Consider the following 17,515-nt stretch of genomic DNA (forward strand, 5'->3'; position numbering starts at 1 on the left):
CCTTTGCATAAAAAAGGTCTGAGAAATGGAAAATCAATATGCAGAAAATAGTTATAGGTGCCGGGTTATCGAGAATCTCTGTGCTGCAGACACCCTGGGCTGAGAGATGATGCGTAATATATGGGGTGACCTTCAAATGTCATAAATGTGTTGTGCAATAAACTGTCAATATTTGTGGTTATTTGGTGCAGGATGACTTTTACAGTAATTGGAACAGCCGTATTAAAAGCTGGGGAGCAGTCAGCTGATTAAAGACAGCCCTGCTGTGTGTGTGTTAGTGTGTGTGTAGAGAGAGAGAGAGAGAGAGAAAGACAGACAGAAATTAAAGAAGAGTATATAACCTGTAAAGGCTTGGTATGGTTATGTATCTGTGTCTCTGATGTTCCAGTATGTAGGTAAGAATGAGAGTGACATGACTGATGAGTTACAATAAAGCCTGGATCTGAAGGAAGATTTAATATCATGAGAGTAATGGTTGACGCTCAAATGCCATCGAGGCAAACATTTACACTTACATATACAACATATACAACAATTCAGAAAACATTTGGGACAGTATGATAAATGCTATTAAATACAAAAATGAGTGATTTGTAAATTATATTCACCCTTTGCTGTATTGAAATCACTACAACTACACATTATATGATGTTTTACCTTGTGAATTTTATTGCTTTTTGAAAATGTACAGTAATTTCAAATCAGACGGTTGCAACGCTCCAAATAATTTGAGACAGTTGAGTGTTTACCACTATGTAACATCACCATTTCTTCTAACTTATTAAGCATTTGGGCACTGAAGGCACATGTTTGTTAAGTTTATTATCCATTGTATTGGTCTTTAGCTGCACAACTGTTCGGGGTTTACATTGCCGTATGGTGTGCTTCATAATGCGGCACACAGTCTCAGCTGGAGATGGTCAGTACTGCAGGCAGGCCAATCTAGCACCCACACTCACTGCTTACAAAGCCATGCACTTGCAATCCGGGCATATGTTGTTTGAAGTTGTTTTGATGGAAAATGCAGGGACGTTCCTGGAAAAGACCGTGCTGGATAGAATTATATGTTGCTCCAAAATTTTTACATATATGTCTGCATTCATGGTGTTGTCACAGATGTATGAGGTACCCATGCCATGGGCACTGACACAACCCTGGCCCATGCAGACACTGGCTTTTGGACCTGATGCTGATAACAGCTTGGATGGTCCTTTTCCTCTATGTCCCCAATAAGGCTTTGTTTTTCAAATACTTTTTGAAATGTGGACTCATCCAAGTCCAAAAAAAAAAACTGTTCCACTGTTCTACTTTCCATCTAAGATGAGACAGAGACCAGTTAAATCGGCAGCGCTTCTGGACAGTGTTGATGTCGGGCTTCTGCTTTACATAGTAAAGTCTTATCTGGCATCTGTGGATGCAGCAGCGAGTGTTGCTGACTAAGAAAGGTTTACTAAAGTATCCCAAGCCCATGTTCATGATATCCACTACAGATGAATGATGTTTTTTAAGACAGTGACGTCTGAGGGATCAGAGATCACACGCATTCAGAAGTGGTTTTCGTTTGACCTTTACGTACCGAGATTTGACCAGATTCCTTGAAACTTTTAACTATATTGTACACTGTAGAGGGTGAAATGCCCAAAATCCTTCCAATTTGTTTTTGGCAAATATTGTTCTCAAAGTGCTGGATTATTTGCTGAAGCATCTATTGGCAAATGGAAAGTGTCGAATGATCCTTGCTCTTGCTGTTTTTGGAGGCTCCCTATATACTATGTCATGATTGCCTCACCTGTTTAACATCTCTTGTATCACGTCGCCTTGTTATTTCAACTCATCAAATTGTTATTAGTCTTAAATTGCCCCTGTCTTAAACTTTTTGGAGCGTTTTGCAATCAACTGATTTGAAATGACTGTAGATTGTCAAAAAACAATGAAATTCACTAGAAAAATCATCATACGAATAATATTTAGTTGTAGTGCTTTCAATATAGAAATGGATGAATATAATTTACAAATCACTCCTTTTTGTTTTTATTAGCATTTTTCATACGGTCCCAACTTTTTTGGAATTGGGGTTATCTGTGGTTGTGGGACTATAACCTTATGCTCGTTCTCCTTGCTAAAAGCCTGTACATTTTGCTAATAGGAGTAATATTTGTAAGTGTCTGTGTACTAAGCTAAAGTGGGTCAGTGTTTGTGTTTGTTTAGTAGCGAGTATATGTTTGGGTCAGAAAATGGAGCACACATCACATTGTGATGCATGTAGGCAAAACGGAGGCAGCAAATTGCAGAAATGTGATCAGTCACAAGAGAGAAGGAGATGCTGACTTCACTCTTTCTTTTTTAACTTCTAAAATCTCATTTGATTCTTAAAAGAGGGTACAGAAAAGGGTGGGGGGGGGGGGTTGGGAAAAGAACGAAAGATTACTGGTACAAAAGCTTTTGATTGAGGCAAATGGTTGCTAAAGTGGGTTGCGCCATTCAGACTATCTCTCTCCCTACAAACAGGCCGTATCATGTGTAGGCACGGAAATAAGAACACATTTACAAGCCATTTTCGCACTGTGGCTGGTCACACGCTTACAGACTTGCAACTCAAGTCATGGCTCACAGCTAAATGCTGTTACAAATGGTAAATGTGATTTTTAGGATCAATATTCAGAACCTACACTCTTTTGATTTCTGACATGTATAATTTTTTTTTTTTGGCTCTTTGCCACTTTAATAATAGAATGTGGAGTTTCATTACCCCCTTTGCTAGGCCACAGCTTCAACAGAGATGCATGTGGTTGGTCAATCTCTGTTTTATGTGATCTGACCTGGTCTTGTATCACTTTAACTTCACTGGAGTGTTAAACACTTTGCACTATATGATATCCACCCTGCTGACATCTCACATGTAAGCATAGTGACTAATTATCTCCAAGTGTGGGCTTGTTGACACTCTTGACATTATTGGTGTGACAGTTGCTCCATCAGAGCGGGCCCTTCGTTATCACCATTTCCCATCGAGCTCCCTGCCGACGTCACCTGTCAAAACCAGGGTGCCACGAAGAAGCAAAGACCCTATTGCTGACAAGGCTGTTTTCTTTTTTCTGTATTGTTCATTTTAACACAATCTGCCATATGCTTCTCACTACAGATGATGAGAGGCTGGATAAAATGTTGGGACGTGAGCATACATGGGCGGGGGGTCGGGGTGATGTCTCTAAAGAAAGCTTCTGAACTGTCAGCGTTCTGTCAGGTTGTGAAGGGAGGAGGGGTACACATGTACTCATTGATGTGTTTGACTTTGTGTGGCGTTAGCAGATTTGGGTGGCAAAAGCTGAAAGGATGAAGAATAACAGAAGAAACAAGACAGGGAAAAAAAACCTCTTCGACATGTGGCTGGATTAAAGTGAAACAAAACAGTCAGTGAATTATGTCTTTCTCTGTTTCTCTAACTCTTAGATGTTGGGGATGAGATGGCAAAACCTGTGACTGCCATCCAGCCACCCTCTACCCAGCACCGGGACAGGAACATGTGTTCCAGCATGAAGGACTGCCCCTACTGTGGCAAATCTTTCCGCACCTCCCACCATCTGAAGGTCCATCTAAGAATACATACAGGTGAGCGAGATCTTGAACGAGAAATCCAGAAGGCTTACATCTAATACGCTTTCCATGACACCGACAAATTTTACATTTTTGGCTTTTTCCAAATGCCCCGAAAAGGAATCTGGACACTTAAGCTATATTTAAAATTTATGAATTTTTTAGCATCTGCAAATAAATGATGATAGACCTTTTCTAAGAACTATTTTCAATTACTTTTAAACAACTGATCTCTAGGTCATTTTAGGTGTCCTAGCAGAGAAACCACAGTAGTTTACTACATTCGCTGTGGGCTTGTCCTACTATGTTTTACAATCTAAATTTTGTCTTATATTTTGAGCGGTATTTGCAGTATACTTCTTTTTTTTTTCTTTTTTGTAAATGTTTTACTTGAAAAGCATAATGTGATATTTTTTTGGTAGGTTTTGTTTTTGTTCTCTAATACAGTAATATTCATACATCTTTTAGTGTGTCCAAATACCATTTGGGACCACTTTACCTTTCAGAGATTGCATGTTCTAAATGTTTTAAGGGGTCATCATAATTTATGACATGAAAAGGCTACATGTGAACACAATGACGGTCAGAGGTGAGTGGTGGACTTTTGAAATGAGGATGTTTTTTTTTATAATTTTCTTTAGTCCAATATATATTCATATTTCAGCTACATTTGATGGTTACTTAGTTTTCAGTTCAAATCCATTCATAAATCTGATATATTACAATATGTAAAAAAAATATAGGCCTGTAGTTTGTATGTTCATGTATGACTTTTACTGATAAAAAAGTCACATAATTCCAAATGTATGCAACAACATCTTTTTTCAAAATACTATAAGAATGGCTGCTTTAATGTATGTAACAAGCTAGCCTGGATAAGCTATGGGAGGTCACCTTAGATTCATCCCACTGCTGTCTCTGTTTATGTGTGGACAAATTTTGAAGTACAGTCTTTTAAGTGAAAATGTGAAATAATAACAACAACAACAATAATGCTAATACATATTAATATACTGATTCTTATTTTTAAAGTGCTTGCAAACTATATTGAAATTCCTCTTATTTTCTTTTTTTATCCAAATATTTCTGCACAATATTTAGTCCAAACCACTAAATGTACAGATTCCGTTCAAACATTTATTTTTTGTAGTTATTTTTGTTGATCATTTCAGCCTTACTTGGGCTATCTATTTTAGTTTTTTGCCCACTTATAGATGATCTCTTTTTGTTCTGCATTGATGGAATTTTAGCACTCTAAGCCAACAACAAGTACACCATCTTAATATTTGCATTACGATTTCTCTTCTTTCACACTTCTAATCGCATGCATGATGACAATAATGCATGTTAAATTGTGATTGTTCTTCATTCTTTCATCAATTTAACCCTGAATATACTCACTTAGCAGTTTATTAGGAACACCTTTACACCTGCTATTCATGTGATTATCTAAGCAGCCGATCGTGTGCCTTTACACTGCAGAGACGGTCACATTCAGTCGCCAGAATACAAAAGCCTAAAACCTAAGCTTACCTAAACCTTTAACACTGTTCTTTTTCTGTGTTTTCCATCAAGACAGTTGGTATTTCCATGTAAATCTCTAAACTGTGGTCAGTCAACTAGAAGATGTGCTTTTTGTAGTAACATTTACATTTTTATTCAAGACAAAGTAATTAACTAAATAATCATTACTGTGTGAACCTGAAATAACTATGTTAAAGTAATCATTAAGGATATGTTCAGGTAGAAGAATCTTCTCAAAGGGTTTGATCTCACAAAAATGAAAATTCTCTTATTATTTGCTCACCCTCATGCCATCCCAGACTTTTTTTTTTCTGCTGAACACAAAAGAAGATTTTTAGAAGATTAGTTCAGCTTTGTAGGTCCATACATTGCAAGTGAATGGTGGCCAGAACTTTCAAGCTCCAAAAATCACAAAGGAAGCAAAAAAGTAATCAAGTGTGGACTTTAGTCATTAATCTATGTGTTCCAAAGAGATATGATAGGTGTGAATGAGAAACTGATCAATATTTATGTAAATATTCCTTTAAATCTTCACTTTCACTTTTACATTCTGAAAGTGAAAGTGGAGATTTATAGTAAAAAAAATAAAAAATTTAAATATTGAACTGTTTCTCACCCAAAGTGATTGCATTGCTTCAGAAGACATATATTAAACCACTGGAGTCATATGTATTACTTTTATGCTGCCTTTGTGTTATTTTTGGAGCTTTAAATGTCTGGTCACCATTCGCTTGCATTGAAAGCACCTACAGGTTTGAGATATTCTTCTAAAAATCTTTGTTTGTGTTCAGCAGAAGAAAGAAAGTCATGCACATCTGGGATGGCATGAGGGTGAGTAAATTAGATATTTTTTTCATTTTTAGGTGAAATAACCCTTTACGTTTACAATGTCCACTTTTTACATTGTATTTTTTGTATAATGTGAAGGACCGATTAAAGTAGAAAGCATGAAACAGCCTTCTCTATTCAGCAAACAATGTGAGGCCAAACCCTCTACTTTTTTAACTGTAAATGGAAATCATTTGCAGCTCATGAAATTGATGGTTGTTATTTTTTGGTATGTGCTTACAAAGAAGAGCGGAGACCACCCAGATGGTATTTGTCCCACTTAATAATAAGCACATAGTTGCTCTATTCTGGAGCATTAAGGTTGATTATAAGGCATGCCGAACAGTGGAGCTGGTGTATAAATCTCCCAGCCAGCAGTATATTCATGTTCTGTTGAAATGGAAGAAAATAGCATTAGGCTACTTTTCAATATAGTGCTCTTATAAAGCCTGCAGAACATTATTGTCTGCATTTGTTATTATCTAATATGGACTGTAAAGCAGCGTGAAGGAGTATTTTTCTCTTAAATCGCTTATGATGTGAAATGTTTTTAAAATGTCATTTAGTGTTTGGCCATTGGCTGCACTTAAGAGAGTGTCAAACATACATGTAATGACAGGCAGTCACAGTAAAGTGTTTAAGTTTTCTTCTCTCGGGTTTCTTTAAACAGAGGGGTTAAGGCTTTGGGCAAGCTGCTCATATCCTCCTAGCAGGAGTGCAGCGGATAAAGTGGGGAAATATGTGTCTAGCTGAGGGAGGTTGAGTTATGCCTGCTCAGAGCAGGGGGTAAGGGTCCCCAGTAGAGCCATATTTCAGCAAAGAGGAAATAGAGGCCCTCGTCCCAAGCCTCCGTTAACTCACTCACTCACTCCACTCACTGGGGCGGCCCACGTGCATGCGGTGTGGCCTGAGTGCGTTTACACGTAGGCATTTTACTTTCTGTCGATGCAGCAATTTACCCAAGCCCTGATGAACTTGCAAGATGTGTGAGTTGTTGATCGGTTATAGGTTTGTCATAAAGATTCCAGCTTGACAGACATTTGAGATACAGCACATGTCTCAGTCTGGCTCTGTTTGAATAATTTACAGGAACAACAGGCATCCTCCATCCCATAGAGTCAAAGCCCTCCCTTCCAATCAGGCTGAAACTATGCCATTGACATTAAACAGATATCCTGCCTTGATGTAAAGCAATCAGACATGTGGATGACACAGAGTTTGCCTCAATCCTAATGCCGTTATCCCATCACAATGGCGTTGCTTACTGAGGAGACCAGGGCATTGTGCGACGCAATGCTAGATTAATGACTCTCTAACGTTGGCTTGAAAGGAATGAAGTGAATTTAAATTTCTCCAAAAGTTAAAGAGCTAATGTTACAGTATTAATTTCCTCTCCAACAGTGAGCGGGAAAATATCCATTAGTGAAATTAAGCACAGTTTTCTAGGTAGCTAACATTGTGCAGTGTATAGTGTGGGGCCACAGCTAATGAACACTGCAGTGGGTGATATTTCATTATACAAATTAATGCTCACATTTTAATGGGAAAGTCACATAATGAATCTAGGCTTCAGTGACAGCAATTAGAGACACAGATTGTCCCCTTCTGGACAAGGCAGTATTTAGCAGTAAGCAGCTGTAGATAAAAAATAAAAAGGTCTTTGCTCCTGACAATGGCTACACATAACTCGAGGGCATTGGAGAACCAACATACCAGATCACCTTTCTTTCAAGAGAGATGGAGGATGGACAGGCATCGGCCGTGTGAGTTCACCTTTGTGATTGGGAGCCATTGCACATCTTTTGAGAGACTTGGAAAGAACGCCCCAACCCCCCCCACCCCAACCCCCGGTGCAGACGGCTGGATGCAAGTTTATGGTTGTATCGAACAAGGTTTTGAGGATTTGCTTTGAAGAGGCAGAGAAAGTGATTAAGCTCAGATCTGTAGTCAGTTGCTACTGCCCCAAGTCATAAGCATTGTAAATTACAAAGGTCACTCTGCAGGCTCCCTGAGAGTTTCATCACTTTAGCATCAGAGTTATGGTTTTGCTTCATTTGTATTTATTTACTATGGTTTTCATTCCTGATGCTTATTTGCTAACTACTTGGTGAGTTAGTTCCCTAAAAGTCTTTAAAGTGAATGAAAGGATTGAAGTAATGGGCCATACAGTAAAGCGTAATTTAAAATGTAAATTGAACTTGTCGGTACTACGTGGAGGGCTTGAGAACTGAAACATCTTGACATACTTGTTTATACATTTGGCGTAGATAAAAATAGGGGGAAAAAATATATATTTTTCCACAGCTCTCTCTCTCTCTCTCTCTCTCTCTCTCTCTCTCTCTCTCTCTCTCTATCTATCTATCTCTTTCTCTGACTCTCTATCCCCTGTGGTATGCAGGCTGTTGTTCCAATATTCTGAAAATCCATGTGTAAATTCATCTTAAAGTATGTCATATCTATTAATTATTTTAATTGCCTTCTGTAAAGGCTGTGGGTGTTTATTCTAAACTGTTACTATGGAGTCAAGACACATCACACAAATTCATATGAAATCAGTTTGCGCTGGACTTCAAGTTGAGAGACTGAAAGCACTCTGTAAGATGTGAATTTGCGAAATGATAATGGATATGTACTACTCACAGAGAGAGATCTCTGTAATTTATATAAAGCCTGTCATACTATACCAGATGGCAATATGATATTTATTTGTTCTCCCTATTTTTATTAACACAGTCCATCAGCAATAAGACTAAGCTCTGGAAACTTCACTTTAGTTTTTTTTTTTTTTTTTTTGGTTGTTGTTGAGTTTTGCACTCTCTCATTTCAGATGATGAAAAATTATAATCTCTCCACCTCTCTGCCTTGGCGATCCATTTTGTTTCTCTGAGGTTGTGTTGTTTGTGTGGATATCAATTAAAAGTGGATTAACGGGTACATAATGACCTTTAGCAGTAAATTGTGTGTAATGTTGCAAGGCAGGATACAGTATATTCCCCAGATGTCACACGTGCCCGTGACGTATGATGGAGCAGATGTCTTACTGAGCCCAAATGGTGCACAAAGAACATGCCACATGCACAGTGACTTACACAGGCACTTCAAACACAAACTCATACATACAACCCGTGATAGTGTTCACTTAAAAAGTATTTTTCATTAATCTGGATTATACTTTTGGCATCACATCTTTAATTAGCATAATATGCCCCCCCCCCCAACTCGGGGTGGAGAAAAGCAGATCACTCTAATTGTACACTAATTTTGGGTACAGAATATCATTCCTTCCAGTTAAAGGAACTGAAAATGATCATTTGCATCAAGGAAGTTTCCTTATTGAATCACATCAAGCCCCTGTTATCCTGCTCAGAGGATAAGCACTTATTGTGTTAAAAGCTCATTGTGTATGATGTCTTTTGAATAAAGGCTTCAAACACTCATGTGTATAATAACAAAACATGGCCCCCTACCCTGTCCCTCTTTGTCTGTTTTTTTCTCCCCTTTCACCTGCCCTTCAGTGTATGTCCCTCAGTATATATAAGGTACACTAGCGACCAAAAGTTTGGAATGATGTACAGATTTTGATCTTATTGAAATAAATTGCTACTTTTATTCACCAAAGTGGCATTCAACAGATCACAATGTATAGTCAGGACATTAATAATGTGAAAAATTACTATTACAATTTGAAAAATTCAGAACTTCTTAAACTACTTCACAGAGTTCTCATAAAAAAATCCTCCTTGTGCAGCAATGACAGCTTTGCAGATCCTTGGCATTCTAGCTGTCAGTTTGTCCAGATACTCCACACTTCCTGTAGCACTTGCCATAGATGTGGCTGTCTTGTCGGGCACTTCTCACCTTACAGTTTAGCTGATCCCATAAAATCTCAATGGGGTTAATATATACTATACCATAACACTCTTAATAACTGTTTTTCCATAACTGTTTTTCTGTTTCAAATGTGGCTTTTTCTTTGCAATTGTTCCCATAAGGCCTGCACCCCTGAGTCTTCTCTTTACTGTTGTACATGAAACTGGTGTTGAGTGGGTAGAATTCAATGAAGCTGTCAGCTGAGGACATGTGAGATGTCTATTTCTCAAACTAGAGACTATGATGTACTTATCCTCTTGTTTAGTTGTACATATGGCATTCCACATCTCTTTCTGTCCTTTGTCCTTTGCCAGCCATCCTTTGTCTTTTAAGACTGTATTTTACACCTTTGTATGAAATCTTCAGTTTTTTTGGCAATTTCAAGCATTGTATAGACTTTGTTCCCCAAAACAGTGATGAACTGATGAGTTTCTAGTGAAAGCTGTTTTTGCCATTTTTGACCTAATATTGACCTTAAGACATGCCAGTCTATTGCATACTGAGGCAAAAACAAACACAAAGACAATGTTAAGCTTCATTTAATGAACCAAATAGCTTTCAGGTGTGTTTGATATAATGGTAAGTGATTTTCTAGTACCAAATTAGCAATTTAGCATGATTACTCAAGGATAAGTTGTTGGAGTGATAGCTGCTAGAAATGGGGCCTGTCTAGATTTTTTTCAAACAGTTTTTTTTTTATATCAGTAATGTCCTGACTATATTTTGTGATCAGTTGAATGCCACTTTGGTGAATATAAAGTACATATTTCCTTCCAAAACAGCTAAATCTGTACATTATTCCAAACTTTTGGTTGCCAGTGTATATATTTTCAATACATGAAAATGTATGTTTGTGATCCCTTATTTAGGAAGCTGTGCAGTGGGTCTGCAGATCTTCCATTCTTTTTCTGGAATGGTGCCCTCCAAATAATGATAAATTACTTGAGCACTATGCCATTTGCTAATTATATCCATGATTTACTACAGAGCCAGACTTAAATCATTCAATTCAGTCTTGCGTAACAATGCAACATTTTTTATGGGTTAATTTTTTTTTCCATGTGTATAATCTAAGCGTTTATAGCCACACACACACACACACACACACACACACACACACACACACACTTTGACAAACATGCATTTATTTTAATTTTCCCATATCTTTCAAAACTCCCTCCCTCTCTGTCTTTCATTTCCACCTTCTGCTACATCATTTCATTCCTGAATCATTACGGGGTCTCAAAAATCAAGCCTTGCATTTTGTTTATTGCTTATTGATCACATAAATCAAGCTCTCATTCCAAGTCTATTATAATTGTTGTCAGAAGGTATTTTATATCAATATTGATCGGATCATGCAAATGCTATTTAGACTCTTTCACTTTCCAATGCTGTCCTCATTTCACTTTTAACAATAATTCTTGTACATTAGCATGTGTTTCTAAACTGCCTGCATGCCTTCTTTTACAGTATATTTCATGCTGGTTAGCATTTTGTAATTCACAGTGTGAGGTTGCCTTATGAGGAATGCTCATGTGCGCCACATATGGTGTGCTTATATCATTTATACTAGATCTTCACTCTCAAACAAATGCCTTTTATTGGGTGCATTTTGGACTGAGGGGTCACAGTTGTCCTCCGAAGGCAATAAAGAGCTTCTGCTGGGCTTGATTTATCCTCACTATGATAAACTGCAAATAGAGGATGTCCACAGAACAGCTTCACCACCAAGGTAGAGGCCTGATAGCAGACAAGGCCAGGAGAAAGACAGAAAGTGTGTGTGTGTGTGTGAGAGAGGGAGGGAGAGAGAGAGAGAGACAGCAGCAACCAGCAGCAACCAGCAGCACCACAAGCCTTCAGTTACCCATGTGAACAGAGATAACAACCAGACAGTTTTGTTGTCAGTTGAAAATATGATCTCTGTAGTGGACTGAAGGCACCATATGGTGATATGTTTATATGGCTCTGACATGAGTGATGTCTCACTTGTCAGATCTGGACTGAGCTGGATCGACCTGTATTGAAACTACTCCCTCCTCTCAAAAAGGCTGATGGACTGTTTACTAAGTAAGAAATGTAGTCAAATGCTCCAGACTGTGAGATTTATAGAGGCTTGATCTAATCCTTGATGTGATTTCTGTAAAATATTTGCATTTTGTCTTTCTTTTTGCTCTTCTTCTGACAGGTGGAACATGCTAAAGGTCCCTGCTGAGTTTGTTGGCACATACAGTATATTATAAGTGATGTACTGACATTAACTCCTATCTGTCTTTGTGTCTTTCCATCTCTCTCACTGTAGGTGAAAAGCCCTACAGGTGCCCTCATTGCGACTACGCAGGCACTCAGTCAGCTTCTCTGAAGTACCACCTGGAGCGCCATCACCGTGAGCGACAGAATGGAAGTGGTCCCTCAGCCAACCACCCTCCCTCCTCTGAACACAAAGATGACCATGGAAAGAACAACAGTGGTAGTGGTGTCTTTGCTCGTCCTGATGTCCTTCGTGGGGTCTTTAAAGGCATGATGCCCTCTGGTATTGACTTCAGAGGGGGTCAAATGTTTCCACATCAATGGGCTCCACCAGGAATTCTCTGCCCTAGGGAAAGAGACCGTGAAAGGGAACGAGATCGCCATGGACCAGGGGCAGAGCCTACCACAGAGAGCATGAAGAGTCCGGAGGGGCCAACCTCTGCAGGGGACAGTCCTGCCAGCTTCTCTGACCTGGGTCGGGCCTACCAGAGTATGGTGGGAAATGGAGTCAACTTTCAGGGCTCCCTGCAAGCTTTCATGGACAGCTTTGTCCTCAATTCCATGAAGAAGGAGATGAGAGAGGGTCAGCTGCATAGCCAGCATTTTAACCAGGAGAGTGCTGAGGCAAAGACTAAAAGAGCCAGTGAGGGAAACCAGAAGGAGAATCCCTCCAGTGACGCCAAGCCAGCTGAGGGTGGCCGCTCCCAGTATGAGCCTCTGGATTTGTCTGTTAGGCCAGAAGCAGGATCCATCCCTGGAGCCTCCATCACAATACAGGACAATGTTGCCTGGCACAGCTGCCTCTTCTGCTCCTTCACAACTGCCTCTGTCGAGCTGATTGCCCTCCACATTCAAGCTAACCACCTGGGTAAAGGCAAGTGTGGCCTGGGTAAAGATACCAAGGAACAACTCTTGGGCGAGCCTTTCCATGCAGGCAAAGTTACTGGCCTGGCTCCTCCACCACCAGGCCTTCTCCATCACCATGAGGGAGCCCCGTCAAGGGACAGAGAGTCTGAGTCTGGGGATCTGAAGGGACAAACAGGCTGGTCCAACCATCTGAAGCAGCCCCCGCATGGAGCCTCCATGGGAGTGTTCTCCAGTGATTTCTACAAGCCCTTTGTCCCTGTGTATGATGGCTCTGCTAGAGGGCCTCTTGGATTTCTCGACCAGCAGAAAATTCAGCTCAATGATGGGGGTGGTCTAGGCCCTCTGGACGACCTATCTGACAAGGTGTCTTGCAGTGAGATTGAGGCATCTGAGGAACGTGGTGCTCAGTCTGAGGAAGATGAAATGGGTAGCAACAAATCATTGCCCAACCCCAATACCACAGAGCGGCTTATGCGTTCAGATGAAGAAGAAGAGGCAGAGGAAGAAGAAGAGATGGAGATGGGTGATGCCGAGGAGGAGGACCTTGGATCCATGCAGATGCTTCCTGAATCTCCACTGTCAGGGAAGGACATCCAAAGATGTAAGCTATCCATGGGCCCCCAAAACTCTGGGCTTTCTCCTCCTCAGCCTACCACCCCTGAGAAGCAGTGGCAACAGCAACAGGCAGGCCTGGGTCTTCTCTCCCCAGGTAGTGGTCCTCCTGGCCTGGTAAAGCCTGATCAGGCCCACCTGGAGCACCAGATGAACATGCTATCTGTCCTGCGGGCCTACAGTTCAGAGAACCTTGCAGCTTTTAACGGAGACCTAGGCAACAGCTCCAACGGAGGAGGCAGTGGCACCAGCAACATGAAAAGAATTGACCCCTCTGGTGAGTATTGCAACATCAACTTTAGTTTCAGTATCATAATAAAAAAAAAAAAAAAAAACTATGACTCACTGTTTTAAATAAACAATCTTTGGCCAGTAAACACACAATTTGTATAGACAGCCTTATGCAAATGTAACCAACACTACCAATTACACATTGAGACATTTGTTCGATTGATCCCTCATTGGTCAGAAACAAACCAATACAAGAAACACTCTAAAGGAGCTAGATTTGCTTTTGAGAGATTTCAGTCTTATTTCAAGCAAGTTAAGGGACCATCAGGATGACAAAGTGACACATTAATCTTTATTACATTGTCATTTTACAAGAGCTCCAGTCCCTCTCTTCTTCCCTCCTCTTTCAGGGAATAAGAGTGTCTGCTTTTAAACAGACCAGGAGCTGACTACTAGTCTAACTATCTTAGCTTTCATGAAGGCCTGTCCCATAAGCCCATTACTTTATAAGAGGCAGTGGTCTATGGCTTTGTGAAAAACGATCTGTCAGATTTCATGATACTGCTAAGGTTACTGGTGCTCATTGAGACTACTGTGCTTCATAACGCCCTTTCTGAAATTTGGTGATAAAAAGAAAAAAACAGTAACTGTGAGTGAAAAAAAGCGACTAAATCTCAAAGACTTGAATTTGTAGTTTGATTTGGACAGCCATTGAAGAAATTAAGTGAGTGCTACTGCCTTTAGTTCACACTGCCCTATATCAGGTATTTCCTTTCGTTAAGCTATTCATTTTGCTGAATAAAACTGTCAGCTAATAAAATGTATATATCCTCCATTTTCCTTATGCTCTTAATATATTATTAATTAAGAAGCAGACAAATCTGCAGTTGAGACAGACATTCTAAGTTTAGTGCTTTACATTGGTGTTATTACTTCTAGTCTGTTAACAGAGAAGAGCAAGGCAGACATTGTTTTTTGCTCCATTTCAAACAATCTCACTGCAAATAAGTGTTTAAACTAGTACTGCAAGTATTTTTAAAGACTTTTTTTATTAAGCTGCATCATTCTCACAAATCTTAATACTGATACATTTAATTCGGAACAATGGAATTTTTAATTCGGAACAATGGAATTTTTCCATTGTATTTGTGTTTTATACATGTATCTAGCTTGATCAGTAAACAAAAATCAATACTGTATCAACACTGATTTAAAGGACACTAATGAATTAGTTTAGATTTGTTAATTTTGTTTAATTTAACAACTAGTATATTAGTACATGTGTTTCATTGTAAGTAGTCTAGTTGACATATTGCACCTGTATTTTTTGTATTTTGTGTGCTGTATCATTTGGATCTTTTTTCACCATAACATCAAACACAAGTGAGTCAACCTCTAGCACTCACCCAAAACACATCAGCCAAACTAGTCAAAGACATGAGCCGGTTATCTGAAGAAAAAAAAATCTGTAGCCGTGCTATACAACCTTGGAAAAACTTACAAAATCAGAGTGATTAACATATATTTGTGCAGCGGTGTATAGGTAAGAAGTTAGAAAGGACAGAGTGTGTTTTTACCTCATCTTTTTAACAAGGGCGACATACTATAGAGTAACAAGTGAAGTCTCAAAACTGTCATGTGTTGAATTTTTCCCCTTTAAAACGGATTACATTAACAATTAATGCTGCTTTTGACCTTTCAATTATGGAAAATGTGTCTGTCATGGAGGAACCTGTTGCATTTTTAATTTTTAGAGGAGGTCATTCACTCGGCTGAAAATGAATGCTATTTTTTGTCAGCATGGTGAATGTATTGTATTGTAATATCCTTCTTTAATCAAAAGACATTTGAAAAGTGCCCTTGTGACGTCCTCCTCTCCTGCTGCCACGAAGAAGGACTGACCTTTAGAGATAAGCCTTTGTCTGGTGAACAAAAGTTTTTTGTTTGCCATTTTTAAAGCATGACTCCATCCGTTTGTCGCTGGTGGATGCTGATGGGCAGCCGAGCGCCTCTGTAAACAGTGTGAAAGTGTGTGGGCATGTTTGAGTATTGCATACAGTAAAATCATTGAATGACCATGAGCAGAACTCAACAGACAGTTTATTCATCCTGCTCTGAGGGGAATGTGTTTGTACAGTATCACCACTGAACCTGTTGTACATACTTGTGTATGTGTGAGATAGAGAGAGAAAGGGAAAAAAGAGAGATTTGGCCACCTGAAGAAGGCGTTCTTGTGATTTCTTTCATGTATTCAGTCGGTTCACATCTGCGTGGAGAAATACCAGGATCCACGTTCACACCGACGACACCTAGGTATATACTGTTACAATGTAAATCCTCACCAATGTTATACAAGAACATATAGAATTTGACCCAATTTGAATTTTAATTCGGAATTTTTAAATTTAGACTACTGCACAGTGCAGTATCAAGGTCTAAAATGACTGCTAATTTAGCACTTGCAAGTGTATTTGAAAGTTTATGTATATCCAAACTCATATGTATATGTAAAAATATAGTAACTACCTAGAGTCCTTTGTGCTCGGATCTCTTGTACAGAATTGACTGAAATATATTCTGCACCATTCCTTGGAGCTGGGCATATATGAAGCAAAAATCCCTCTGAAAATTTAATTTGGGGCAAAATATGATTATCTGAAGTGGCTTGGCATTAGGTTTGTATGCAAATAATGCATAAATCATTAATATTTAGAATTGTCAGCTGAATTTGGTATGCCTTGATATCCAGGGTGAAGTGGAGTGAGATTCATTCTTAAGTGGCACTCTCATTATTCTAACGCTTTTATAAGACAAAAACACATTTACTCCCTCGTACATGTCATTTATAGTATCATATGTTGGCCCTCTCTCTCATACATACATTACAAACAATGCACTCTTTCCTTAAATCACAACAAATGCATGACATTAGCAGTCATTTCTTTTAGAAGGCCATGTTAACCAGAAAAACAATCTACTCATATTAACGGCCAGAGGCCGAGTTTATTTGTTTGATTAATATGCCCTATGCATTATTTTCTCCACAAGGTATATCTACGATTTAGTGCTGAGCCCTCCAAGACGACACGTCCACTGTATTAGCTTTGTATTGTTCAGATTGCTTAATGGCCTTGTTCCATTGTGCAAGGCAGCCCTTGTGTAAGTGTATCATATAATCAATACAGGGTCTGTTAGTGGCATATCTTCATCTATACATTGCACATGTCTCAAGCATTGTGTTCTTTGTCTGTCTTTGGTTTGATTTTCTTTGTCTTCCCCTTAATTTAACAACATATCATCACACACTACAGCATAGGCTATAATAACCCCACATAAGCCTTAGTTATCTCCAGCACCTGTACAGAATGTACCAGCACACAGTACGAATGTAGCCTTCAACATTTTTAAATTGTTCGATGATGCGTTATAAGAATCAAAATATGAGTGAAGATAATGGAGGATGATGTGTTAATGGAAAAAAAGTCCTTTTGTTTATTTTGAAGCACCACTCAAAGCAAAGAGCGAGAGAGAGAGGTTGATAAAAAAACAGCGTGAACGAGAGGACGAATCTCAGTTGCCTCCGCATCTGAGACGTCAGTCCGTGCATCTTATCACGTGGATTGTTGAGCGTGTTCCACAGCATCACGCACAAATCACCACACGCCCTACCGAGAGCGAACCACATTATAGTGACCAAAAGGAGGTTACCCCATGTGACTCTGCCCTCCCTGCCGGGCCT

General features: G+C 39.3%; 1 protein-coding gene across 7 annotated transcripts in view; it reads left to right on the top strand.

The window, feature by feature from the left end:
- Nucleotides 1-17,515, top strand: part of znf536 (zinc finger protein 536) — a 234,663-nt gene that overhangs the window by 148,754 nt on the left and 68,394 nt on the right. For all 7 annotated transcript variants that reach the window (XM_052153944.1, XM_052153982.1, XM_052153953.1 and 4 more), the window contains 2 exons: nt 3,451-3,609; nt 12,119-13,822. In XM_052153944.1, coding sequence (XP_052009904.1) covers nt 3,451-3,609; nt 12,119-13,822 — 1,863 coding nt within the window. The remainder of the gene's footprint in view (nt 1-3,450; nt 3,610-12,118; nt 13,823-17,515) is intronic.

This window comes from Xyrauchen texanus, chromosome 2 (assembly GCF_025860055.1).
Source record: "Xyrauchen texanus isolate HMW12.3.18 chromosome 2, RBS_HiC_50CHRs, whole genome shotgun sequence".
NCBI classification, from domain to species: Eukaryota; Metazoa; Chordata; class Actinopteri; order Cypriniformes; family Catostomidae; genus Xyrauchen; species Xyrauchen texanus.